At 47.2% G+C, this 27,415-nt stretch overlaps 1 protein-coding gene across 2 annotated transcripts in view; it reads right to left on the bottom strand.

Moving 5' to 3' along the window:
• GPR137B (G protein-coupled receptor 137B) overlaps window positions 1-27,415 on the bottom strand; it is a 36,518-nt gene that overhangs the window by 1,804 nt on the left and 7,299 nt on the right. The window contains exons 2-6 of one of the 2 annotated variants that reach the window (XM_040968054.1): window positions 14,765-14,814; window positions 10,403-10,625; window positions 8,243-8,392; window positions 6,113-6,241; window positions 2,164-2,288 (exon numbers count right to left, since the gene is read on the bottom strand). In XM_040968054.1, the coding sequence (XP_040823988.1) occupies window positions 2,164-2,288; window positions 6,113-6,241; window positions 8,243-8,392; window positions 10,403-10,625; window positions 14,765-14,814 (677 nt within the window). The remainder of the gene's footprint in view (window positions 1-2,163; window positions 2,289-6,112; window positions 6,242-8,242; window positions 8,393-10,402; window positions 10,626-14,764; window positions 14,815-27,415) is intronic. The other variant, XM_040968055.1, reaches the window with a different exon arrangement.

A 27,415-nucleotide genomic window follows, 5' to 3' on the forward strand; every position in this document is an offset into this window, starting at 1 on the left:
AGCTGACTTCTGTACTTCAATGACCTCATCTATAGACTGGAGAGATCATTAGAAATGGCTCTGTTAGTCTGCTGTGGGGACTAAGTAACTTAGTATCTAAAAAGTGGTTAGAATTATGTCTAATATTTTTAATTGAACACCGGTACATTTGAGTTGTTTTAATTATTCATTGCCTTGTGTGTAAAGAAGCTCTCAAGTCACTCCTGGCAGGTGAGGAGTTGGACCGCTTTCAGCATGGTCTGGTTTAAAGGGGCAAATAGTGGACAGGAAATGCAGAGTCCTAACTGGGTATGAGAACACTTAAGGAAGGGGTGGCGCTCAGGATCTGCCGGACCTCTAGCCCTTTTTTGACCTAAGGAAAGTCAATGGATGGCTTCTGACCTCAGGAAGTCCTCCTGGTGACCCCCTACGTGATGGGGTCCTTTGATGTTTTTTAGCCTGAGTTAGCCTTTTTTTCCTCATCCCCCCCCCAACAGTTCTTAAAGGGTTTTCTAAGGTCTTTGACTATTGTTTAGAGTAAAAAAGCATGTAAATTGTTCTTTTATTATTTCCCCCAGAGGAAAAACTTACACTACAGTGTAAATGGAGAGTCTTGACAGTCACAAAGGACTGCATCAGATATGTTTGACATCTAAGAAGTTCCAGGGCATGGGAGTCCCTGGGTGACCAGAGAGTACCACCCGCCACGCAGCACTAGCTCAGCCCTTTGAGCACCTCTCACCCCTGCTGTCCTTGCTGATCTCGCACTCCCAGGTTCACAGATGGAAACGGGGATGGGGGGCGGGGGTATGATGATCACTGAGCATTCAAGTGTGGCTGAAGCACTCACAGGCTAAAGAGAGGATTAGGGGGTGCTGTGATGCCACTGCCTGCAATGCTGGCATCCCATATGGGAGCTTGTGTCCTGGCTGCTTTACTTCTGATTCAGTTCTCTGCTAATGACCTAGGAAAAGCAGCAGAAGACAGCCCAATCCCACAGGCCAAGGCCTGGAAGAAGCTCCTTGGCTTCACCTGGTCCAGTCCAGGTCATTGTGGCCATCTGGGGAGGATCTTTCTGTTTGTGCTTTCTTTCTCTCTGAAACTCTGCATTTCAAATAAATACACTCTCCCTGTTTTCTGGACCATGCAACAGCCAAGGCAAGCGGATCTCAGACTCTGGGGCAGGTGCGTGCTGAGTCACCCATACTCAGATGATTTCCTCTTTAGTAACTCTCCCAACTCACTGCAAAGCAGGTGATGGCAACTGGACTGGGGGCTCACTGACTGTGTTGCAGCCTCTGTATGATTCAAAATATTCTGTCCAGATCTACAAATGGATTCTTGCATAAGGAGACCATTAAAACCCCCAGGAGAGCACAGCCTAAATGAGACTAGGGAATGAAGTACTAATTCACAAACTGTGGGCTTGGGCTAGTGACTTGGAGTCCAGGTTCGAAAGATCTGAGCCAGTGCTGTGGCATAGCTCGTAAAAGCGCCACAGGCAGCACTGACATCCCATTGAACATCAGTTAAAATCCTGGCTGCTCCATTTTCAATCTAACTTCCTGCTAATGTGCTTGGTAAAGCAGCAGAAGATGGCCCAAGTTCTTGGGCCCATGCACCCCACAGGAGATCCAGAAGTAGCTCGTGGCTCCTGGCTATGAACTTGCCCAGTTCTGGCGTGGTTGCCTTTTAGGAAGTGAATCAGTGGGCTGAAGATCGCTGTGTATTTGAAAGAAAAAAAAAATTTCCAACAACCAGGGGAGAAAATGGACACCTGCCTGAATTTCCTAAATCCTGTTCCTCTGAGTGGTTCCATGAGCAAGTGCTCTGTTTCCCCTCTTGGAGAGTCATATTGCAAACTCTGAGAAATCATACAATTTAAAAAAATGTTGATTTTCTTTTAAACCATCATTTCCTTCTGTATAGCACAGGCATTAAAAAAATGGAACTCCATAGAACATTGTTTAGGAAACACTACAGTAGTTTTCAAGTTTCAAGGTCTGTCCTGTGCTATTCAGAAATGTTTCATATAAGTAAATTGATATCCTGCTATCGCTAGCCAGTCTTACAGTACCTTCAACTGCATGGCACTTAGGTAGGAGTTTTTAGTTTCAATCTGTTGCGCTGCTGCAGCTCTCTCCTTTCTGAACAAGACTTCTCTGAAGTGAATTAAGGTCTTACCTTCCCTGAAGTCCCTGAGGGGCAATGTTCCAGGCAAGATCATCATCACTGTCGTATCTTCGAGGGTTGTCAAAGAAATAAGATCTGGGACTGAATCCATGGCTGGGGACCATTCCAGAGTTAGTCTAGAAGGACAAGTAATCATTGAGCATATTGGCAGACACTGTGCCTTGCACTAGATAAAGATCTTCTTCCTTGAAGGAGACTGCAGATATTTTCCCCCTCTGGATGGGGGCTGCACCTGTTCCACTGGGGTCTTCATTTCACTTGCTCTGTATCATGGAAAGACTAGCCTTTCCCTTTACCCATAGGGTGAAAAATCTTCTATCAGTTTTGCATGTAATAATGAATCATTGTTTAAGTCCCTTGCTGGAAAGTCAGACAACTCTCAAATGACGTAAACCAAAGTGGCCCCCATTTGGATCCACATCTAACATGAAGGCATTGAGAACACATACAGTGATGAAGATCATGAAATCATTTTGAAAGGGTTTCTCTTCCTGTTTTCATGTCCAGCCTCTATAATCATCGCATCCTGTGTGCATGCCCTGAGTTCCTCTCAAAGGCTGTCAAGTGACTGCTCTCAAGTAAACCATAGATGTTAGTGCCAGCTTTCAGGATCATACCTGTTCTGGGACAAGTGTTGTGACTTGAGAAGCCTTCTCTGTCAACAACTACTGAAAACTCAAGTCCTCTCTGGCAGGAAAGAGTTCACATAAACAGATGATCAAACTAGATTTTATGGCAAAACAATTCTGGCATAGGGTTTGAAATCTTTGCACATATCACTAGAAGGGCTTTTTAAAAAGTTAACAGATACTATATGGAGTGAGGCTATCATAAGATGACCATAAATTTAAAAAATGAGCACAAATAATCTGATACCTATTTTTCTATGATTAACCAAATAAGGCAAGACACGTTAAAATTTACTATCCTTGATGGTTCAGGAATGTCTATGAACCTTATAAGGAAGAGCAAAACTAATTCAAATGAACTTCATGAAACCCTTAGAATAAAATACAAAGGGTGGACTCGGCGGCGTGGCCTAACAGCCAAAGTCCTCGCCTTGAATGTGCAGGGGTCCCATGTGGGTGCCAGATCTAATCCCGGCAGCCCCGCTTCCCATCCAGCTCCCTGCTTGTGGCCTGGGAAAGCAGTCGAGGACAGCCCAAAGCCTTGGGACCCTGCACCTGTGTGGGAGACCTGGAGGAAGTTCTTGGCTCCTAGTTGGGCGCAGCATTGGCCGTTGCAGCCACCTGGAGAGTGAATAATCAGAGGGAAGATCTTCTTCTCTGTCTCTCCTCCTCTCTGTATATCTGACTTTGCAATAAAAATAAATAAATCTTTAAAAAAAAAATTCAAAGAGCAAGTTTTCAGGGACAAACACAGGATTTGGCAAGGGATTCTTCAATGTGACACCAAAATGCATGAGCAACAAAACAGGCTAGACTTCATCAAAATTTAAAATATTTGTGCTTCAAAGGATACCATCACCATAAAAAGAGTAAAAAGACAGCCACAGAATGAAAAATATATCTTGAAATTCTAAAATACACAAATAACTCCTCTAGCTCAGTTATAAAAGGTCAACCCAATGTAGAAAGGGAAAGACAGATGAACAGGCCTTCCTCCAAAGAGGATGCAGGAACAGCCAGTGAGCACACACCAAGATGTTCTTCATCCTTAGTGACTGGGAAAACGCAAATCTGAAGCTACAGAGAGGTATCACTGCATACCCACGAGCATATGTAAAATCATGACGTCAGTACTCGGTGGGGAGGCAGCAGAACCTTCATACACCATTGAAGGCAATCAAAGATGGTGCAGCATCTGTGCAAAAGACTGGCAGTTTTTCAAAATGCTAGACGGCTTTAGCGTATAATTTAGACGGCTTTATATATGTCCAAGAAAAATGAAAACTTACATTCCTACAGAAATGTATACAAGGATGCTACAGCAGTATTACTCGTGTAGCCAAAAAATTGAAATAACCCAACTCAGTGTGAGTAATCAACAAGCCGGAGTTGATAAAATGCATTTCAACAGAAAAATAAAATACCTTAAAATCCATCACAGAATGAACAGATAATAAAAAATGCGTACATCTATATAACTAATCAAATACAACATGGATGAACCTTGAAACCATTATGGCAAGTCAAAAAAGACAGTCACAATAAACCACCTACTCTATGCATGATTCCATTTGTACAAGAGATTAAAACAGAAAAATCTACAACCAGAGGAAGTGGAATAGTGGTTCATTGGCCTGATATGGCATAGGAAGAGGAGGGCTAAGGTAGAAAGATAATGTTGAATGACAGATAAGGAGATGAAAATGCTCTAAAATTGGCTATTTGTGATAATTTCACATATCTGAACTCACCAAAAATCACTGAATAGTACACATGAGATGGGTAGATTTATGTTTGAATTATATCAATACTTTTAAAAAATATGAACACAGATTCTCAAATTTCATGGTGTATTCAAATCACTTGTTATAAAGGTGCATTCCCTGAACTTGCCCCTGCGACTCTGACTTGGGTTGTGAGCATGACCTGGGAATCTGTATTTACACCGAGCACTGTGCCAAGAAGTAATGAGACCCACCGAGAGTGCAGGCAAGGCCCCAGTGAGCACTAGAGTTTTGCTCAAAAAATATTTACCTATCCCTTAGCCAAACTTGGTCACCAGAAGCTAGGCAGCGAGACTCAGCCGGGAATGCACTCTTAACTTTGACTTGCTTTGTCAATGTGAGGAGGTGCTCAGAGTCTGACTTTACTGAAGCCTCCAGTGGTCCAGGACAAGCTAAGGTCAACAAAGGTGCAAGAACAATATTCACCACTAAAAAAATGCAAAGAGAGGAACCCAACCTGGTCATCCAGAAAAGGATGCTGGATTTCACACTGGCATCATCCTGGGCCATTGGCCAAACCAAAATTGACTCCGGATACTTTTCTACAGGTTTCATAATCGGTGAGTCCAAAGTACCACTGATTCGGGCTGGGCACAATAGCCTAGCAACTAAAGTCCTAGCCTAGCAACTAAAGTCCTCACCTTGCATGCCCGGGATCCCATGTGGGTGCCAATTTGTGTCCCAGAGGCCCAATTTCCCATCTAGCTTCCTGCTTGTGGCCTGGGAAGGCAGTCGGGAACAGCCCAAAGCCTTGGGACCCAGGACCAGGGAGACCTGGAAAAGGTTCCTGGTTCCTGGCTTCAGATCAGCTCAGCTCTGGCCATTACAGCCACATGGGGAGTCAATCACCGGACAGAAGATCTTCCTCTCTGTCTCTCCTCCTCTCTGTACATATGACTGTTCAGTAAAAATTAATAAATCTTAAAAAAAGAAAACACTAATTCTTATCAAATTATTTATGGAGTAAGGTACCCAGGCAAACCCAACCTGGTTTTACATTTTCAGTCCTGACCTTCATGCTGACTTTCATATGAAGTTGGTGGAGCAGAAATGTGACCCAGCTGGGGGAGGGACTGTAACATCCTTTCCAATGGGTTTATCTCCCCATCTTCCCACTTCCTCATTACTCTCTGGAATACTGCATCAGTGAAGAACAGAATTACCATTCCTTCTCTATTTGCCTATGTTAAAGAAAAGCCTACACATTTGGTTCATAGCAAGTCAAGGCTCAAATATTAGTGAAGTTGTGTTCCATTAATAAAAGCAGTTACTTCCCTCAGGCCTTGGGATATAATATACTTTCTGGTATAAAAGCTTTTATAACAGAAAGCTAAACTAAAAAACACACTATCTCCCAGAAGTAAGGGAAAAGAAATCTCAATGAATGAGTCAGGGTCAGGTGTTTATATCAAGACAGGATGGAAGAGACCATGTTCCCTACTGAAAAGCTAAGAAAAACCTTTAGTTACCAAGTTTCATGATCAGAATTAGGAGCTATCCTCTGCAAATATAAAATAATTTACTTACAAGATCCTTGGTAGAATTTCTAACGCGGAAGAAGTACACCACCAGGGTGGTGGGTAAGAGTTCCCACAGGAAAAGCACCACACCGAACACCACATATCCGGCATCTCCCAGCTGGTTCTTCAAATCCGCCTAGGGAAGACAGGGAGCAGTGGAGAGTCAAAGGCCAAGGCACTCATCCCAAAAGGAACACGGAATACTTTAAAATACTTCCTTTGCCCTAAACTGTGTGGCTACTGACACCAGACAAGAGTACCAGCTCAGACCTCAGGTATGTATGTTCTAGGGTTTGGGGAAGTATGCAGCATTCAAACCACATGGGGTAGACAAGCTCCTTCAAAACTTCAAAGACAGAAACTCCCTATCTCTGATGTGTTAGTACATCACCGCCCAAAACTCGTTCATACAGCCACGTTAACTCCCTCTGCCTTCAACCAACGCTGATTTTCTTCCTTTTACAACTTAAGAGTGAGAATGTTGTTCTGCCTCATCCTCAGTTCTTGAGAGCAACAAGAAGAGAGGAGAGAGAGGAAAAGAAATTTTTCATCTTGTGGTCCACTCCCCAAATGCCCACTTTTGCTGGGGCGAGGGCAGGCCTGAGAACGCTACCTAGGTCTCCGTGTGAGCATAGAGACCTAAGTACTGGAGGCACCACCTGCTTCTCTCAGTGCTCTAACAGGAAGCTAGATTGAATCAGAGGCAGAACTCAATTCCAGGCACTCTTAACACAAGATGCAGGCAACCCAAGCAGTGGCTGAACACACTGTGCTATAATGCCTGCCCCTGTTGGGGATTTGAAGGGAAGCTTCAACACTTTTATAGTTAGACATTTAATATTTTGCAAATCAATCCAAAATATTAGAAAAATTACATTTTTAAAGAGTGTTTCTTAATGAACAGTTGGACAAGGAATATTTTTCGTTATTCCCAGCACTTTGTACAATGCTTGAGTTTTTTTTAAAAAAAAATGGAAGATGAATTAATGTCACATTTTTCATTCCAGTTCAGTCTCATTTTTCTGTTTTGAGCCCTGTGAACATGGTTCCCATGGGTGAACATGGGTGCCTGGTGACACTTCACTGTGCTTGCCCATCTCCTTTATAACTTTCAAGTGTATTCTGACAAGACAGAGAATCCTAGCAGACCACTGGCACAATGATCTTTTTCTACAACCTTTATATTAGGCACTTTTGTCTGGATTCTCTCAGATGTTGTATACATGTTTCCTTTTAAAAAAAATCAGAACATGACAGTTTTAAATATTTCCTGAAACTGAGGATACTTTGTCCAGTTGTTCCAACTTTTACTCTTTAATAATGCCCTCTTACATTTATATGAAAACATTGAAATGGTAGGTACTACTTGACAGGTGGCAGAAAGAGATGAATTGTGTGTGTAAACACATTCATGTATTTGTACAACCAAAGATACTTCAAAATGTTCGTGGAATATTAAGATAAATCTGCGGGATTGGTATCCGTGTCGGTGTGTAGCAGTCGAGGCCTCCACCTGCAGCATTCGTACTCAGGTTACTCCACTTCTGATCCAGCTCCTTCCAAGTGGCCTGGGAAAGCAGTGGAGGATGACTAACGTCCTTAGACCCTTGCACTCACGTAGGGGACCCAGAGCAGGTTCTGGTTCCTGGCTTCAAATTGGCTCAGCTCTGGTCACTGCAGCCATTTGGGGCGTGAACCAGTGGATGGATGGTCTCTGTCTCTTTGTGTGTCACTCTGCTCTTCAAATAAGTTTCTTTTGGTATGAGAACCTTTTCAAATCCATGTAGTTTTTTTCCTATACTACTCACTTTCACAAATGGCTTAGAGCTTATACACATAGATTTCAAAAAATTTGTGTACCAAAATAAACTTGCCTTAATTCCACTTTCCATAAACTTGCTGCAATAACCTTGTGTGTGTTCATAGGCATATGAGAATGCACACACACATAGTTTTCTCAGAAGACATAGAGGGGAACTAGGCAGGCCATCCTACCGGACAGATGAGACAACAGCCAACGTGGGAAAGTGACTGTGTCCACCAGGTCAGCCAGAGAGGCAGCCGCAGAAACAGGGGCTCACGCATCAACCCGTGGTTGACCAGGTAGACCACTGCAAAGCCCACAGGCCCCACTGACCTGGTCTGACACGTTGTACCAGTCGTAGTCAAAAGAACGGACATTGTTGTTCTGAGAAAATGAAAGGATGAACAGGTTGTAGCAGGCCCGGGAGGTGTAAAGCAGGATGACGGTGACACCGATGGTGGTCACTTGGCACACAGAGGAGCCCTGGAAAAGAAGAAGCCAGAGAGTGGTAGGCCACATCAGGCTCAGGACAGCAGCTCCATCCCTGACCCCGACCAGGTATTGACATGGAAAGCCCCCTGCGAGCTCATAGGCCCTGTGGCCTCACTAAGCCTTCTGGGAGACCCACCTCCCTCACCTCTTACTCCTCCTGAGCCTCAGGGCACGCACATCACTTCCAGAAATCTCAGTGATCATCTTGTATTCGCCCTGGGACTTGGCTAGGAGGTCAGATGGCTTGTCTGGTTCAATCTCTCACTCTGTTCAGCTTCAAGAGGATGTTCTGGCTTATGCAACAGGCCAGACCTGGCTCTCAGGAAGCACACACAGACAACATCAAAAGGATGGAGGCTGGGAGAGAGCTGTGCTGCCCAGGGAGCTCTGGGCAGCCTGCACCCCCCTGGGCTGAGTACAGATGTCCCAGTGTGGCTTCGACTTACAGATGGATCAGTGATGTATGTTCTACTTCCTGACATTATCTAGTCCCAAAGTCAGGTAATGGACCTTCTAGCTAGAAATGGACAGTTAACAGAACCAGAAAGCTACAACTCATTTTTGAATTTTGGATTTAGAAATCATTAACCAATTACATGACACTATTTTATGTTGTCAAAAGATTTTGTTAGTCTGTATGCTATACAGGTAAACTAAATGGTATTTGACAAACCATGCTTTCTCCCTCATCAAAAATGGCAATTCTGTTTTAGAAGCCTTGGATAACTCTTAGAGGAGAGACAAACCTAACAGAGAAAGTTAAGTCAAAATCAAGTCTGAAATGTATCAAAGATGACTCTGCCAGGATGTTTTGGGTTTTCTGAGGGTGTATCTAAATCGCAGATGCCCTGATGAAGTCCTTCTGAAAACAGAGGCAGAGATTGTGCTAAAGGCATAATATCAGCAGAACGAGAGACTGTTCCACAATCTCCAGATGAGCCACATGGCCAAGAGCAGACAAGGAGCTAGGCTGCGGGGCACACGGCCACTAAGCTGCAGAAGCCCAGGCACTGGAGCCATCACTTTTAGCCATTTCAAAAGAAAACCAAGGCACAGGGAGACAAACTGGAGGCAAAGGTAGAAGCACCACGTCTCCAGCCAGTGACAGCCCAGACAGCTGCTCTCAGCCCATGTCCCGGGGTCTGGGCTCAGGCTGGGAAACTGCCAGTGAGAGGACAATCAGATGACCGGGCTGATCTGAAGCACCTTGGTGGCATAGCATGGTTGCCTATTTGTCCTCCTTTAGAACTCTGGGCACAGGAAAGGAGACCAGGCTGTGAGGCACGGCTGTACAAGCAAAGGAAGGGGCAGCTTCCGCTTCTCACGTCATGCCTCCTTATGGACACTAAGAGAGGAAATGTTCTTCATTCTGGGAGTGGCTCCTTCTGCAGAGGAGACACCACTCGGGGCACAGTGGGCCACAGCATGGGCCTTGAGGTGGATCTCCACAGCAGTACTACGGGGAAAGCATCACAGCCCCTGGTGCCAGACGCTGGCCACCGATCTTGCCTATTCACCTGCTCTGCTAGTAGGGACCAGCAACTTGCTCTCTTAGAGCCTTTGCATTCTTATCTATACAGCAAAGATTATAATACTGCCTACTCCCTTGCAGTCAGAAGGAGGCTTGAGTTTCCACACCTAAGGGGCTCAAAGTACCTAGAATGCCATCAGCACCAGATATACCTTCACTATTGTTACTGGGTCAATCAAGCCCATACCTCCCTTAAAATGTAGGTGAAATCATCATGTCTACAAGCCAAACACAGAACTCTCTGCCAGTAACCACACTTACCCTTTAGGCCCTCTGGAATGAAAGCCTCTGGAATACAAAGTTCAAAGATCCACCTGCCGCTGTGTTTGGCAGCCATGGTATGGCTAATCATTAGGTGGAGCTCAGGTGCAAAGGAGATGGGTCGTGTCCTATTTGCTTGCAGACCAGGAAATGGCAGCATTTTTAGAATGAGTTTCATGAGAGGGATCTCGACGGTGTGCCCACCCTACCTTGGACTCCAAGTAAATGTTGGCCAGTGACATCTTAGAGATTTTGTAGAGACAGACGGAGAGAGAGACGGCACACAGCACAAACAGCGTGTCATTGATGGCCACTCGCACGGAGACGATCACCTTCCTCTCCCAGTTTCCTGTCTTCACCAGCACGGCACAGGTTAAGTTCACCAGGAGGAAAACGAGACTGATGAAGAGTGAGGCCAGGTAGAGGGGCAGCCTGGAAAGGACAAGAGGGAAACTGAAGGCTCCATTCTCTCTGCCTGCAGGTGGCAGATCAAGCCAGCGCACTGTGCTGTGTGCTGGTTAAACCAGGAGGCAGCTGGCAAAAGCAACAAAACTGAAGGGCTCAGACTTTAGCAGTGATGCTCCCAGATTCAAATTACAAATTGATCACAAACTGCCTCAGGAAGGTATCCCTGGGTTCAACCAACTGTGAACTGAAAAGAGTTGGAAAAAAAAATGTACTAGTCCTGAATTATATACAGACTGTCATTTTTGTCATTATTCTCTAAACAATGCATTACAACAAGTATTTACATATAATTTACATTATTTAGCTCCTGTGAGTATATAGGAACATGTGCAAGGAGTGTATGCAAATCCCATATTTATAAGGGCTTGAGCTCCTTGGATTTGAGTAGCTGAGAGGAGGTGTCCCCAGCCCCTAGAGACACTGAAAGACAACTGTATGTGTACAATGCATTGTTTTGTATGACCCATTTTAACCCCAAAACATCACTACTACAGTGCCATCCAGGGAATACTCTGTTGGATAAAATGATGACTGTGATTAAAAATCTGCCACAGCAGGGGGCTGACACTGTAGCATAATGGGTAAAGCTGCCATTGCATATGGGCACCAGTTTGAATCCTGGCTGCTCCACTTCCAATCCAACTCCCTGCTAATGAGGAGTTGGATTTGGCCCGGCACAGCCCCAGCCACTGTGGCCTTTTAGGGAGTAAACCAGCAGGTGGCAGAACTCTTTCTGTCTCCTTGTCTATAACACTGCCATAAATTAATTAATTCATTCATTCATCAAACCTTTAAAATCAATCTGCCACAGCAATGGCCCCCAGCTAATAAATATTAATTGTCCATTTCACTGGCCATTGTTAGCCTGGAGTTTCTCAGAGCGATCTGTGTTCTATGCAGAACTTCTCAGAAGTACTAACACTCAAGCCAACAGCTTCAAGATTCTCTTCATGACTGTATCACATTTACTTTGGTTAAACATGAAACTAACAGCCTTGTTTGACTCAAAAATAGACTGGGCTAAGTTGAGTGTGTTTAGAATGCAAGCACGAGAGCAGAAAACCATCTACTAAAAGTTGTTTTGAAGCCAGAAGGTGATGTTAGTGCTCTCAAAGCCCTGAAGGCCAGGGAATGGGGAACCTTGATTCTGCTACCAGCTACAGATGGTACTGATGCCGAGGGGAGATAAGAGGTGGGGCGCAATGAGAAGGGGGAGGGCAGGAGAGAGACAGACACAGTGAGAGGCAGAGCAGCACAGAGGTGTCCACTGCAGCACTCCCACGCCAGTGGCCAGCTGAGACTTGACTTCCTGCCCTCGGTGGCCAGTGTAACAGAACAACCTCTGACACATTAGACTAAAATGAACGGGATTTTGTGTCTTGCAATTAATCATTTACTAGCCACTGGCAAAGCCTCTCATTTCATTTTCACAACCGGTGTTCTGCCTCCCTGACTGCCACTCACCCTGCAGTTCTTGGCTCAAACAAAACTGTTATAAGGAAATATTTCCTGTACTCCTCACATGCATACATACATATATACATAAGCAAAGTTGGTGCCCTCTGACATTTGCCCTCCTGGTCCCCTGCACCTGACCTCCACAGGCCTATCAGACTTTATAACAACATCTATGGACAGTGATTCAATTCACTTCTGCCTGCATACACTGCATGAAGTTTTCTCCATGCTCAGATTTAGGATGTTCCTTCACTCCCTGTATCCACACTGAATATGCCAGGGGCTCATAGAAGTATTCCTAAGATGGGGAAAATGGGGAAAGGGAAGCAGGAAGAGTCAGGCAACATTATCTATCTGAACTTGTGCCGCCCTTATGATTCCAAAATTGATATTCTCACTTGTAATATCTGCACCTGCCTCTATTTCTCCCTTCACTTCTGTGAATTCCTTCCCAATAAAAACACCCACAGGTATCATCGTGGCTGATCTCCAAGGTGTATCTTGACTCAAGGGCCAAGCAGCAGCTGTACCCACACCGACATATTCTCACCCAAATATGCCATCCCGATACTCAGAGAATGCGAGTCTTTTCAACAATTTCCTCCCTGAGCAGTTTTCATAATTCTATCCTAGAAGCCATTTTACTGTGTTGGCCCTGACCAGTTCCAAGACAAAGGCAGTTCTATGAGCCAATCAGAACACTCTCCCCAGTTGTCCTGGATGAGGGGATGGAGGGCAAAGGTTATGGATGTGAAAGAAAGACCTGGCTAGTTTCTGGTTGGAGAAGAGACCATCCATTTAAGAGTTTACTGCATGTTGACTATCCCTTATCTGAAATGTGTCAGGACAGAAGGGTTTGAGATTTGGGATATATAGATTTTGGAATAGCTGCATATGCATAATGAGCTATCCTAGAAATGACTTAAATCTAAACACAAAATTCATTCATATTCCATTTACACCTTATATATACAGTCTGAAGGTGAATGTCATACAACACATTTAGTACATTTGCATTCTGCCTTTTGGATTTTTGGAAAGGCAGAGAGAGATGGAGAGAGGAAGAGAGAAAGATATCCCATTAGCTGGTTTACTCCCAAATACCTACAATGGCTTGCAGTAGGCAGGGCAGAAACTAGGAGCTAGGAACTCAACTCAGATTCCCCATGTGGGTAGTGGGAACCCAGCTACTTGAGTATTGCCTCCCATGGCCTGTATTAGCAGGAAGCTGGAGGGAAGAGGTGGTGCCAGATATCAAATTCAAGTACAAACACATGAGATACAGATGTTTTATCCAGCATGTTAATCCTGCAATATAGTTTAAATAATATATAGTTTAAACAATTTCTAGATTATTTAATATAGTTTAATATAATTTAATATAGTTTAATATAGTTTAAATAATTTCTAGATTATTGGTAATATTTCGTATAAAAGCTATGTTGACAGGAGTTGCACTGTATTATTTAGAGAATAGTGACAAGAAATAAGTCTGTACATATGCATCATAAACACAACTTTTCACCAAATATTTTCAATCTACAGTTGGTTAACTCCGAAGCTGCGGAACCAGCAGACATGGAGAGTTGATGAAATTTACATAAAATACAGTAAATACTGTAAGAAAGTTGGTTTGCTCGTTTGTTTTTCATTTTGGTCACTTTTCTTACCACATCTGCTTGTGGCAGTGGCACTCTCCTGGGCAGGGTCATTAGACCATCAGGACACAGACTATTCCCCTTCCCTTTGCTGTACAGCCAATTCTGAGCATTACTGAAGCCTCTGGTTCATGGCTTCGGTGGTGGGGGGAGGTCAGATCTCTTAGACAACCTGGGGGGAAACCAGGCACCCTCTCTGCAGAAGAAACACTCCTGCCCACCTTTTCACATGTATCTGGCACAGGATGGAAGGACTCACTTCCATGAATGCAAGCCTCCCCTGCACAGCCCAGCGAAAGCCTCCCCCCTTGCAGATTTCCATGACTCCCAAGGCACAGACAGTCCATGCTATTGGTGTACTGAGTATACTGCCTTGCCCAAACCACATTGTCTGTGTTGCTTAGGACACCTCTGCAAACAGAACTGCTTCTCCAGAACATTTCCTCCTTGTGGGGCCTGACAGAAGACTGAATGAACAAAGCTATACCTGTTGAATATAAATGAGAGCCCAGCCAGCAACTGTGATGGCAACTGGACACTGGTCAGTGGGGCTCCAAAAAACCAAGAGCCCACTGATAATCAGCAGCTAGAGACTAGGGAGAGGGAATCCCCCTCGTCCCCTGCACCTGCAGGAACTGGGCCTCATACCAGGCATCTTCAGGGAAAAAGGTTTTTCTTCTGCTGAAGCCATTTACTCTCAAGTGCCTGAGAAAGGTGTAGGCACAGCACGCATCTCCCTCCTTCTTCCCTGGGTAGGACAGGCACTGGGTCTTGTTCCCAAACAAGGCAAATGTACTGCAGGAACCCTATTCAGTAAGCACACTCTCCCAGGCAATGAAACAGTGCTGGCAGGCAGACAGGTGGCAGGCAGGACTGTTCTAGGGACTTATATACAGGAGTGCAGTGTGCAAACTCCAGATGGAAAAACAAGCATCATGTGCAAGTGTGTGTGTCTCTTAGCGTGGAAGGAAACACCCGCGTACTTACCGGTACTTGAGTAACTCCGGAGAGTATTTTGACTTGGCTTTGAAAATCACCTGCAACAACAGAAGCACAGGGCAGTTGGGGGTACAGTATGCTGACAGCAACCACCAACAGCCTCCCTTGGAACTCCCCTTTCCCCTTTTCTACAGCCAGGTCCTCGGGCAGCTTTTCACCTGCTGTTTGCAGTAACACATTGCCAAAGGTATTTTTAAATGGTTATAAAAAGAAAAATGAAAGTAAAGATATGACTGATCTACCACTGCCAAGTACTTCTCTTATTTTAAGATTCTTGTTGGGGTTGGGAGGGAGACTGGTCAACATTTTGTCTAGCAGTTAAAACACCAGTTGAGAAGCTTTCCTCCCGCACTGCAGTTTCTGGGTTCAGTTCCTGGCTCCACCTCCCACTTCCAGCTTCCTTCAGTCCCCTGAAGGCAGCAGAGGACAGCTCTGGTGCTGGCGTCTTTGCCATTCGCATAAGAAAGCTGGATTGGGTTCAACACCCCAATGATATGGGTGAGAAGGCAGTCATGGATTTAAAAAAAAAAAACACATCACCACATCCTCTCCCTCGGGGTCACTTCTGAAAGTCTGCCTCCCCCTCCACCAACAACCCCGCTCTGGCCAACAACCTCAAAACCACAATTGTAGCATGGCTGCTGCCTAGAACTGGTGCCAGCTAGAAATATCCAACATGGCCGCAATGATCTATTATTATATAATTATAATAAAGTTACCATGGCATACCTCAGCATTACCATGGCATACCCCTCAACATTAGTACTGGTCCAGGCCATACCAGGCCTTTGTGGGCACTTGGGAAGTGAGCTTGTAAGACAGAAGCTGGTCTCTTCCTCCCCTTGTCTCTCTTCTCTCTATTCATCAGTAATAATGAAAGATTCATACTTGAGATAAACAGTTTAGCCTCTTTATTAAACTTTCACCTGCACCAAATTAAATGTCCATATAGGCTTCAGCTTTTATAGCAAATTTAAAGTAGTCTAGTGTATGTGGATTACAGATGTATTAAGCCTGATGATTTTCTGTAAGAGAAATACTGAAGGATGTGGTTCTTCAAAAGCTTTAGAAGCCCGCTCCACTGTCTGCTTACAGTGGGTGTGGCACTGATCTGGTGGGAGCTTCAAGAAGGCGATGGGGAGAGACAGCAAGTAGGTGTCCACTCCAGCTGCCACCCCACAGAGACGTGTGCTTGCTCCTGCCAGAGAAGGAGCTCCGAGGTTAGTTCAGGCTTGCTGGGGCCTTAGGGGGCTTTTGAGGAGGCCGGGGTCTCTCCTAGAGGTAGAGCAGCAGTAGGTGACCTCCAGTGTTTGCTGTCCCTGGATCCCTGGGGTTGGGTGGAGTACTGGGAACAGGAAACGAAGTGTGGGAACATGGAGAGAGGCTATCTTTCCAGAGACTCACATTCTAGCAAGTTTTGACTGTCTCCATCACCCTCTGTCCCCACTACCCCACAACCACATTTTGACTCTGCTTCTATGAATCTGGCCTTTGGAGACTTGAAATATAAGTGAAATCATGCTGCATCTGTCTGTGTCTGGTTCATTTTGCTAAGCTTAATGTCCTCCTGGTTCACCCTGTTGAATAAATCTTAGAAACCTAAGGTGCAGTGTAATGACTAGTTAATAACAACAAACTGTGCACTTTTCAGTTGCTAAGGATGTAAAGCTTAAGCATTCACCATAAAAATGGGTGAATAAAACTATTTAAGATGATGGATGTGTTCATTATCTTGGGGAATTATTTCACTTGGATTTGTACATCAAAATGTCACATGGTACACCTTGCATACACAATTTTTGCTTGTCAATCATCCTTTGACAAAACTTTTAAATACTTAGATGCCCTCCTTCCTAGCAAACCTTGTCCTATGGAGTTCCTATCCATGGCTGTGGCCTCTGGCCTTTTCCTCCCACCCAGCCCTAGACTTATGATATCTCTCTGGCACCCTGCAGTGCCCCCATGCACCCACCTCCCAGCCCTGCTTCTTCTTGCTATGTTCCCCATCTCCCGAGTTCCCCTTCCTCAACTCTCTCCGCATAGGGTACTCCTCTCAAGGTTTGCTCAGGCCCTGCAAATATTTGTCTAAGGGACTGGAACACGTGGCCTGGGTTGAAATGAACTGAGTGCTGAGCAGGGATGAAAAGCATCAGTTGTGGTAGGGTGGGGGGAGGGCAGCTCTGGGCCCTTGGTGCACATAAGCTAGGAGCTACCCGCTTGCATGGGAAAGAGGCAGAGGAGAAGGGTCCACTTACTGTAGAATGTCTGGGTAATCCAGAGATCCTTCTGTGGGGTCCCAGGTGCCTACTGATACAGCGTTATGAGGAGGGGCCATGGCCAATTCTCCGAATGTCTGCAGCAGGTATCATGCCCTCTGGGAAGTTTTCAAAAGTTACACTGCTGACCAACCCCAGAAGTGTCATTGGGCTTGCATGTGCAGAAGAATCACTTGCCAAAAAGGTCCATCCTGCCTACCCTGCTTCAGAGATTCCAATTCAGCGAGACCAGGTGGACGTCAGAAATCACTCCCTTGCGCCTTTGTAAGTCCCTGGCACCTGTGATGCTGACACATCTAGCCCAAGGGCCACCTACTGAGAAGTACTCATCTAAACACAGCAAAACAGCCTGGCCTAATCTCCTGAACAGTTTTGCAAACATTAAAAAAAAAAAAAAGACTAGGAAAACACGTGATGATGATAATCAGATGGCATGGCAGTACAGTGTCCAGCACAGAGAACTTTGGTCAGAGACACTGAGTCACTAGGCAGTGCCACCTGACCCCACTCACAGGCTGCTGGTGAGGACTCAAGAGCCATGCAGTTACGCTTATCTCGGGGTAGGGCGGATGCTGGTATTCCCACAGGATTTAGAGTAAACACTGCTATCTTCCTGGAGCCTACTCAGAGCTCTGCAGGTTGGACCTTCCGACTCCAAGGATGAATGTCTTGATAGTAGACACGGCTTTGGTTTCTGTGCTAAGTCTGTTTCAGAGGTAGGGAGGATGTAGAGATTCTCCCCACAAATATAGGAAAATCTCAAACTCCTAGGCAGAGCTCAAAGGACGGCATAGTGCCCTTGCCATAAGGGAGCACTGAGTCCAGCTTCATCTGGCAAATTACTACAGGGTTCTAGGCAGGGCCCCACCACCTTTGCCTTCCCCCTGCCACCAATACAGAGAAACATGTTCAACGACCTCCCTTAGGAACAAGGAAGAGATTCACAATCACAGCTAAAGTGTTCTTACAAAGACCAGTCTGTGTCTAGGCTGCTCCACTTCCCATCCAGCTCCCGGCTTGTCGCGTGGGAAAGCAGTCGAGGATGGCCCAAAGCCTTGGGACCCTGCACCCACGTGAGAGACCTGGAAGAAGCTCTTGGCTCTAGGCTTTGGTTGGCTCAGTTCTGATCATTGCAGTCATCTGGGGAGTGAACCAGCAGATGGAAGATCTTTGTCTCTCTGTCTCTCCTCTCTGTAAATCTACCTTTCCAATAAAAATAAATAAAACTTTAAAAAATGAAAGGGGAAAAAAAAATACTCTGAGGCTCCCAAGATAAAAGCCATAGAGATAACATCACATAAGAAAGCCTTATCAACAGTTTGTACAAGTTCTATCTACTCTGTGATTCACAGCCTTTATCTTGCACTCAGCTGGACCTTTTCAAGCTGTGCTCAGAAACTCTCTTCCTGGGCTTCCAGCTCGATGGCTCAGCTGATTAATCCACCCATTGTAAGCACCAGCATTACATGTGGGCACTGGTTTGTGTTCCAGCTGCTCTGATTCCCATCCAGCTCCCTACTTGTGGCCAGGGAAAGCAGTAGTGGATGACCCAAAGCCCTGGCACCCTGCATGGGAAACCCAGAAGAAGTTCCTGGATCCTGGCTTCAGAGCTCTGGCCAATGTGGTCATTTGAGGAATGAACTAGCAGGTAGAAGATCTTTCTGTCTCTCCTTCTCTATGTAAATCTGCATTTCCAATACAAATACATAAATCCAGAAGAAAGGAAGAAAGAAAGAAAGAAAGAAAGAAAGAAAGAAAGAAAGAAAGAAAGAAAGAAAGAAAGAAAGAAAGAAAGAAAAGAAAAGAAAAGAAAAGAAAAAAGAAAGAGAGAAAACTCCCTTCATCCTTCAAGTTAACCTGTGAATTAAATTCCTTAAAGTTGTATTTTAGGGCTGGCATTGTGGCTCAGAAAGGTAAGCTGCTGCCTGCAATGTCGGCATCCCCTAGGGGCCCAGTTCAAGTCCTGGCTGCTCCACTTCTGATCCAGGTCCATGCTAATGCACCTAGGAAAGCAGAAGAAGGTACAAATCTTTGAGCTATTGCACCCACATGGCAGACCTAGTTTTGGAGACATGGAAAGGCATGAGGAACTGTGGAAAGGCAGGAGATAGTGTGAAGAGGCATAGGGAGGTGTAAGGTGGCATGAGGAGGTTTGGGAAGACATGCAGCAAGATGGGGAGGTATGAGAAGGTGTTAGGTGCCAGGAGGTATGAGGAGCCATGAGTAGGCATCAGAAGGTGGGAGGTGATATGAGAAGGTGTGAGGAGCCATGGGGAAGCAAGGAGACATGAAGAGCTGAGGGGTGGGGAGGGCGTATAGGAAAGTCTGAGCTGTTGCACCAAGGAGCTGTGAATAAGTGTGAGGAGGTCTGGTGGCCTGCAGGGACCCTGGGAGCCTCGGGCAGAGGAAGAGTGATGGCAGCAGAAGGAAGCCAGAAGTAGTACAGGTACTGGATCTCCCTGGGAAGGAGCTGGAGAGGATGAATAGTAGAGAAGGAGCACCATTAGAAATTCGATCTGTGCTTGGCAAGAGGTGTGAGAGCAGGGGACCCAAGCAAAGGGGCTGGACTCTGGGTGGACAGGGCCGTGACCATCAGAGCTGTGGCTAACAGCGAGCCAGAGACACGGCTGGGTCACTAGCTCCTAGCCATGGTGGCAGGGGACTGCAGAGGAACAGGAAGTGGCTGCTAATGGGTATAGAGTCTCCTTTTGGGGAGCTGGAAAACTTTTAAAACTGTGGTGATGGTTGAGCAACTCTGAGAATATAGAACTCTTTGAATGGGGAACTCATAAGAAACATAAAGCATCTGCCTCAAAAACTATTAAAACAAATGAAGGAGGTAGGCAGGCAAGAAGCAGCCTCCTCCACAGTCACAGGCTATGGCAGACTGCTGAGGGGAGAGGCCTGGGCCATGGGATCAGAGGCTTTATTGCTTTCAGGGCCCGACAGGACACAGCGGGAGTGTGGCAGGCTGAAGAAGGCCCGCGATGGAGGTAGGCCAACACTGACTGCTGACAGCAGGGGTGGAGCAGGCAAGGACATCCACGAGCATGCGGTGTTAGTCAAAGGTGAGAGCTGGGCCCTAGTGCTATAAAGTGGGAAAGCTGAGCAAGGTTCCAGGACAGCAGGGAGGGAGAGGCAGGGGGCACGCCTGGAAGGGAGGCAAGCACTCATGAGGCCCAATAGGGAAACAAGTAGTAGAGAGGGGAAGGAGGAGAAGAACAGGAGAGGCATTTTGACTTGGAGGGGGAGTGCAGTGGGGAGGCTCCCAGCTGCTCCCCAGGGGGCTTGCTCAGGAACTGGGCAGCAAATGAAGGGAGAGTCCCACCAGCCTTCCTGCCCCTCTTCTCCTTCAGTCATGTACACTGTCCCTGAAAACCCCAGCGTTCTACAGGGATTGCCCCACAGTGCTACAATGGACAGAACACTGAAGTCAGTTCTGGTTACCCTGCGGGACTAAAGCATTTTCCCACAAAAGTAAATTTCTTCTGCATCTCTAAGTCCCACCTAGAACCTCCATGGACCCTGTGGAGGCCCAGTCATGACGCCCGCTGTGTCCCCTGGCTTCTGGGCAGAGTGCTGCAAGCCGAGCTGCCTGGGAGATGCCCCCTGAGGAGCCCCAGGCCTTTAACCTCTCACCCTTTCAGATGACGCAGGACCCTATCTATGACGTCCCTTGCCTCAAGAGAAGCAGAAAGGTTTTTGGGGCAGTGGCTGAACTCTGCCCTGCCCCCTCATAAATCAGTTTCTTAATGCGCCACTGCTTCCTTCTCAGCCTTGCAACTCCTGCCTGCCTACGTTTTCCACACCACCTCGAGCAGGTCATTGCTGGCTCGCGACCATTTGCACCAAGCCATGTTCGCTGCTTCTGGCCTGAAGGTCCCAGGCTATTCTTTGTGGCCATGATGGCGACCCCTTATGCATTCAGTGAAAATCAACAAAAATAACCTCTGCTCTCCCCAGAGGCTAGGTCTGTGGTGATGACAGGAAGCGCTAGGCTTCTGGACGTGCACTTGATACAGAATTTCTCTTGGGAGCCATTTGGCTTTCTAAGTGCCCCCTGAATTACAACCTGGATCTCAAGGTCTTCCCTTCTGTGCCCTCACTCCCTGCCATGCCACCCACAGGACAAACAGGCCCAGGGGACAACGCAATCCCCTTATTCTTAAAAAGCTCTTCATCCCTGATCCTATGCATGTACAGTCCAGGCCACAACAGTAGGTTTGCACTTCTGTTATTAAAATATTCCACTCATACATGAAGAACATGCAAATGTTAGGGTGGCCACCGCTCCATCAACCTCAACCCACAACACCTGGCCATGTCTGCTTCCCCCTCCCCCTTACATTCTAGATGGCTGAGTGTGGAGTTCTTCTACCTGTTGCTTCACTCCCCAAATTATCAGCAATTCAAGGACTGATCCAACCTAAAGTAAGGACCTGGGAACTCACTGCAGGTCTCCCACGTTGAGTGGCAAGGACCCAACTACTTGTTGTTTACACTGGCAGCAAGCTGGAACCAGGAGCAAGAGCCAGAGCAGGGATTTGAATGCAGGTGCCCTGATGGGCACGTCCACCAGCATCCTAACTGCTAAATGCCTGTCCTGTTTTGCTTTTAATAAATGAAAATGACATAGTTGAAGCTTCCAGCCTCACTCGCCTGAACTTGGGGTTTTCATAGCCAAATAGTCTTGTTCATTTACTCAGTAAGGATACATTCACAAGCAACCTGCATTCCTAACTCACAAGGTGATGCCTCTTACACGAATGCACTTCCACAGACCTCTGCAGCCCCTCTGTTGGCCCCTGATGACATGGTTGGGATGGGCCTACACAAAAACACATGGCTCTAGTTCTCACATTTCACTAAAGCACAGCAGGTACCACCGCATGAATAAGGCAGCTCTGGCAGAGTGCTGTTCCACGATGGCTAAGTGTGTGAAGTCTGGAGGTGCTCACCTGGGCTTGAAGTTTGGCTCCACTAACCTTGCCAAATCCCCTGACCTCCTGCGCCTCGAGTGCCACAACAGCAAAAAGGACACTAACAACACTGCTCATCCTACAGTTCTTGCTGAGCACCGGGGTCAATGCCTGTTGCCTTGTGTGTCCCAAGTATGTGTCTGCTACTGCCATGTAGCAGCTGTTGCTAAGGTTAGGATTTTTCTCCTTTGGTTCTAAATTGTGCAACTATCAGACAAGGATCACAGATCCTCTCTTAAAATTCTGAGAGGCAGAGACACAGTGAGGGAGGTTCTGCTGGTTCACTGCCCACAACCCGGTGATGGCCGCAGCTGAGACAGAAGCTGGGAATCTGGAACTCAGGCTAGGTCTCCCACAGCGGAGGCTGGGACCCAGTTACATGGGTCTTCACTGCTGCCTCCCAGAGACTGCATTAGCCAGAAGCCAGAGTTAAGAGCTAGAGGTGGGAATCAAACCCAGACATCTTCACCGCCGGGGTAAACACAACTCACAGGCGCCTTCCTGACCATAAAAGGAACTTTCATATGGCCAAAGGTGAAGAACCAGTGACACACTCAACAGCTGCTCTCTCAGGCCCTCTGGGCTGCCTACTTCCCAAATATACTGGGGGAAATTATGCAAACTCCAAGGCTTTGGTGTCCCCAGTGACAGTCCTGAGTCAGCTGCTTCAGTCTGTGTTTCTACATTCTCGGTTGCCAGAACACTAGTCAAGAGGCCCCCAAAGCCAGGTTCAGGGGTGCTCCTCTTTCTGTAGAAGTCCCTGCCAGTTGTCTCTCAGAGGCCTGCCTCTGAACTTGACTCTCCAAGACAGCAAGGCCCATGGCTTTATGTAGCCAGTTAGGGCTGTCTTCCCTTCCACCTGCCAGAAGCATCAGCACTGGCAATCAGGACCAGATCAGCCTTTTCCAACTTCTGTACCCACAGCACCGGGACTGGCGAGGCTGTCATGTGCACTGAGGAGACAGCAGGTAAGACAGAGGCAGCAACCTTGTTCTCCCCCAACACTCGAGGACACTTGGAAGATTCTCCCCCAAAGAAGGGGAAACTCACAGACGCACTCATTTTTCTGCTGACTTCAAAGCAACTTGAAAAGATTAGGAGGTCTCAATCCCCAGAGATGTGCAGTCTCACCAAAGCTGGTCAGTTTAATGAGGCCCCTGGTGAAGTCAGATCTGACACTATCCAAGGAGGCTCTCTAAGAAGGCATAAATTAAGCAGCTTCCCCAGATTCTCTTCTGTACATGGAGCTAATGATGGGGGAAATAGTTAATAAGTAGACTTCCAGTTACCTCAGAGTGTACACATTTACCAGACACCAGACTTGTTGCAGTTAGTCTTGCTCTTGGCATCAGTGTGGTGGGCACATGCCTCCTCTGTGGGTGTCCAATATTGATGGACAACCTTGCTCTTCACAACTGCTGTGGAGGAGTGTTTTGTCATTCGTGGGTGGCAGGTAGGGTAGGGTAATCATCCAATAGCCTTTCTCACTTCACCAACCCAAGTAAACCCCAAATCTGGCTTTAAAAAGTGCACATGATGCCTTATTTCTAGACAGTGAGTCATGGTAGAAGTCTACAAGAGATTTCTGGAATTGTCTGCGCTTTCCAAAAGCATCCTCCTTTTACTCTCGGCCTTTGTATTTCTCGGCCTGAGCCCCAGGTGACCCTGGGGAAGGAATCCCCAGCTACAGCCACAAGCTGACAAGCAGGACGAGTGAAGCTCCTGAGGATTGGCAGCATGTGGCCCTGGCCCTGGATTCTGGTCAAGGCTTCCTTCAGGTGACAGGGTATCTCTGGGCATCTCTGAGACTTGTAGCCAAAAAGCCAATCCCCTGGCCCAGTGCCTCTCCCACAGGCTGGGATTCACAAGCAGGGGCTAGCCAGGGGGTTCTACCCTACTGGGAACCGGTGTTGGGACCCCTGATTCCAACAATGCCAGAGGTACCCAGATCTTGTCTCTTCCACAAAACAGCAGCAAACCAGCAAAGAAAAAGCTGTGCTGCATGGGGAAAGCCAAGGAAAAGCACTGGTATTCAGCAGAAGACCTTGTGAGGCAGCAAGATTTGGGAGAGCAGCAGGGAGAGCAGTACAAGACACAGGGCACCTGTGACTCCAGCTCCCCAGCCAGGAAGACTCACCACTGGTGAGGCAGACCTCATAGCCGCTGGTGCTGCTGATCCCCTCCACTAGCTCAGGAGAGTGTGCCTGTCCTGTGACTCCATCTAACACAAGGCAATGGCTCTTGGCTGCCACAGGGGAAGGCAGCCAAGCAACGAACAGGGAAGGCCCGGGTTCTCTAAGAAGCATGCCTCCTATCCAAAGGCTCACAAGCCAACTGAATGACTCGCCAAATGCTGCCCTTCAGCCTCTCCATCCTTCTGCGTCATCTCTTATCACCTGGGCACCTGCAATCAGAAGTGAGGCTAATGAAGCAACCAACCTGCCTGGCTCCCTCCTGCCTAACCACTTGTTCCTTTCTGCTCTTTAGTGCTGGTGAGAACAAGATGTTGCTACAGATGCTCTTCAGGGAGCCTTGGACCTCCAAAGTGTCTTTCCGCAGGGCAGTGTGTATCCCGTGCCCCGCAACTTCACTCCTCAAAGGGGCCATGCCATGTTGGCCCTCTGTGTCCTGGCGGAAGTAGAGGGAAGCAGCCGGACAGCCCTGGGCCAGACCCAGTCACAGAAGGGTGCCACTTCATTCTCTGTCCACAGCCAGGCCCAGTTACAGAAGGGCACTGCCTCACCCTCTACCGATGGCCAGAGCAGAGGCTGTCGAGGGATGTACCTCTCACGTGGCTGGCACAGAGGTGGCTTCTTGTAACGCAGACCAGCCTCCCCAGCAGAAGCCCCTTTCTTCAGCCTCAGGTGGAGGTCAGACAGGGCACCACACTCACTGTTATGTATCTTAACTGTTTCCTGCCACCACTATGGGGCACAGTTTACCTGTGAGGGTCCTGCCCACTGCTGTTCCAAATGTGCTTAAGCAAGTTAAGCCAGAAACCACATTTCTCTGTGGACAGAACTGGCCAGCCCCCAAAACTCCAAGAAGCAGGTTTCTGTGCTGCACCTTGATGGGCACCCTGTCTAACCACTGCACTCCGATCCTATTGGGCAAATGACCCACACACCACAAAACACGTCAGAGGTGGAAATGCCCCAGTTTTCCCCCTTGTGAAAAAACTCTCTTTTCAGAAGTAAGAAGAACTGTGTGGTTTGTGACTTCCCTGGGAACTCTGGTCTGGGATCAGGTGACACCCCCTGCCCAATGGCTATCCTCCTTGAGGGGGGCCAACACGGGTGTGACAGAGAGAAGCTCCTCATTGGAGGTGACAGTGGATCTGCCACTCACCATGGGATGCTGTGGAGGCCTTTGGGAACTCAGGGAACTCGGCATGGCTGGTCCCCTAGCAGACAGGACACAGGAGGTTGCTGCATCAGCTGTCATTTCATTCTCTTGGTGTCTGTCCATTCTTAGGATAGGATCACACTTGCTCTGCATATCCCCGAGGGGCAGGAATGCAAGTTAAACAAGGTGGAATAGGATCTCAGGAAGCTGCTATGTGGGCCAGAGGCAGCAACGTGATGTGGAGTAGGGCCCAGGAGGAAAGGGGTTCTCCCCCGACACAACCCAACAGCAGACAGGGAACCAGCCACATCACCTCAGGATCCAGACTGTTTCGAAGATACCCGCATGTCAACCAAAGCCTGAACCTTCACCAACCCCACACTCTGCTGGCCCATCCAAGCAGTGGCCTCTGGTACCAAGGCAACGAGGGTGGAAATCCAACAGCACCGACGACAGACAGTGACTTCAGGCTGGCCCTTCTCCTGTGCCACAGCAATGGCATCTCCTCACAGCAAATCTGTGTTTCAGTATTTACATTATATAAAAGTGAAATTCGGGCCTGGCGCAATAACCTAGTGGCTCAAGTCCTCGCCTCGCACACACAGGGTTTCCATATGGGCATCAGTTCTAATCCTGGTGGCCCCACTTCCCACCCAGCTCCCTGCGTGTGGCCTCAGAAAGCAGTTGAAGACGGCCCAAAGCTTGGAGACCCTGCACCCGCATGGGAGACCCGCAAGAGGCTCCAGAGTCCTGGCTTCGGATTGACTCAGCTCCAGCCATTGCAGCTGCTTGGGGGAGTGAATCAATGAACAGAAGATCTTCCTCTCTGTATATCTGACTGTCCAAGAAAAATAAATCTTCAAACAAAAAAAGTAAAATTCGTTTTTACAATAACAAGCTTTTACCATGACAGATTTGACTTCAACTGATATAGAAGCAAAAGTCAGTAGTTACTTTTAAGACATGTGTCTCAGTGGGAAAATCAAGGAAGGCTGCTTGAAGCCCACAACCTTCCACTGAAAACATCCCACATCTTGTGTAACTGCTGTAAGGACTGTCACTAACCAAATGGCAAAGTTATCTATGTGAAATCTTGTTTCCCTGCTCAACACTAAGTTTGACAGAAGTAGGAGCCCTATTTGAACTTATTACCGAGTCTGCACAGTGTCTGGGGTGTGACAACTGCTCAAAAGCACGACGGAACAACAGAAATGTCAACAGGGAAACAGATAAACAAGACGTGGTCCGTCTCACATCTTGTTTATGCCATTTAGTCATAGAAAGGAATGAAGTGCTCATGCATGCCAAGCTGAAGATGAACCTGAAAAACATGCTGAGTGAGAGGAGCCAAGCACAAAGCATGCACTCTGTTCAAAACATCTGGAATAGGCAAGTCCACAGAGGACACAGATAGGTGGGCACCCAGGAATGCAATGAGGGATGGCGGGGAGAAGCTATTTAAAACATATGGTTGTTTTTCACTAGATGATTAAAATGCTCCAAACTAGATATAAATGGCAGTTGCATGATACTGTCAGTCCACTAATAAAATCATGTCAATCTTAATAAGCATATGTTGAATGAAATGAAAAGGGTCTCCACGTTCTGGTATAACCTTGTGTGGTGCTTTGTGGAGGCTGGGACGATAAAGACCTGTGGCATGGACCAACTCATCGGGTGAGGTGGATGGGCATGGCAGGGCCTTGCCGACAGTCTGCCAGTGCTGTCACACCCAGCCCGCTTCACTTTACAAGGCACCGCTCCCGTGCTGCAAATGCATCACCATCCTGGTCAGGAGGCAGTGTGGGAAGCTGGGGAGAGGAGCTTATGGGATGCCTGTGTCTTATTGTTTCTGTGGCCTGGCAAGTGTGTCTGCTGTGTACACAGTGACATCACGTGTCATGGAGACCACCCTCACTGAGCCGCCCCAGCCCAGGGCAGTGGAACCCTTCTGTCAGCTGCTGCACAAGTAGGCCTATACCACTCCTGTTTCTATGTTCTTCCCAATTGACCACAGCCCTTCTGGGTAGAAGTTCCGA

This window comes from Ochotona curzoniae, unplaced genomic scaffold, assembly GCF_017591425.1.
Source record: "Ochotona curzoniae isolate NIBS_2020 unplaced genomic scaffold, NIBS_Ocur_1.0 scaffold_4683, whole genome shotgun sequence".
In the NCBI taxonomy this organism is placed as follows: domain Eukaryota; kingdom Metazoa; phylum Chordata; class Mammalia; order Lagomorpha; family Ochotonidae; genus Ochotona; species Ochotona curzoniae.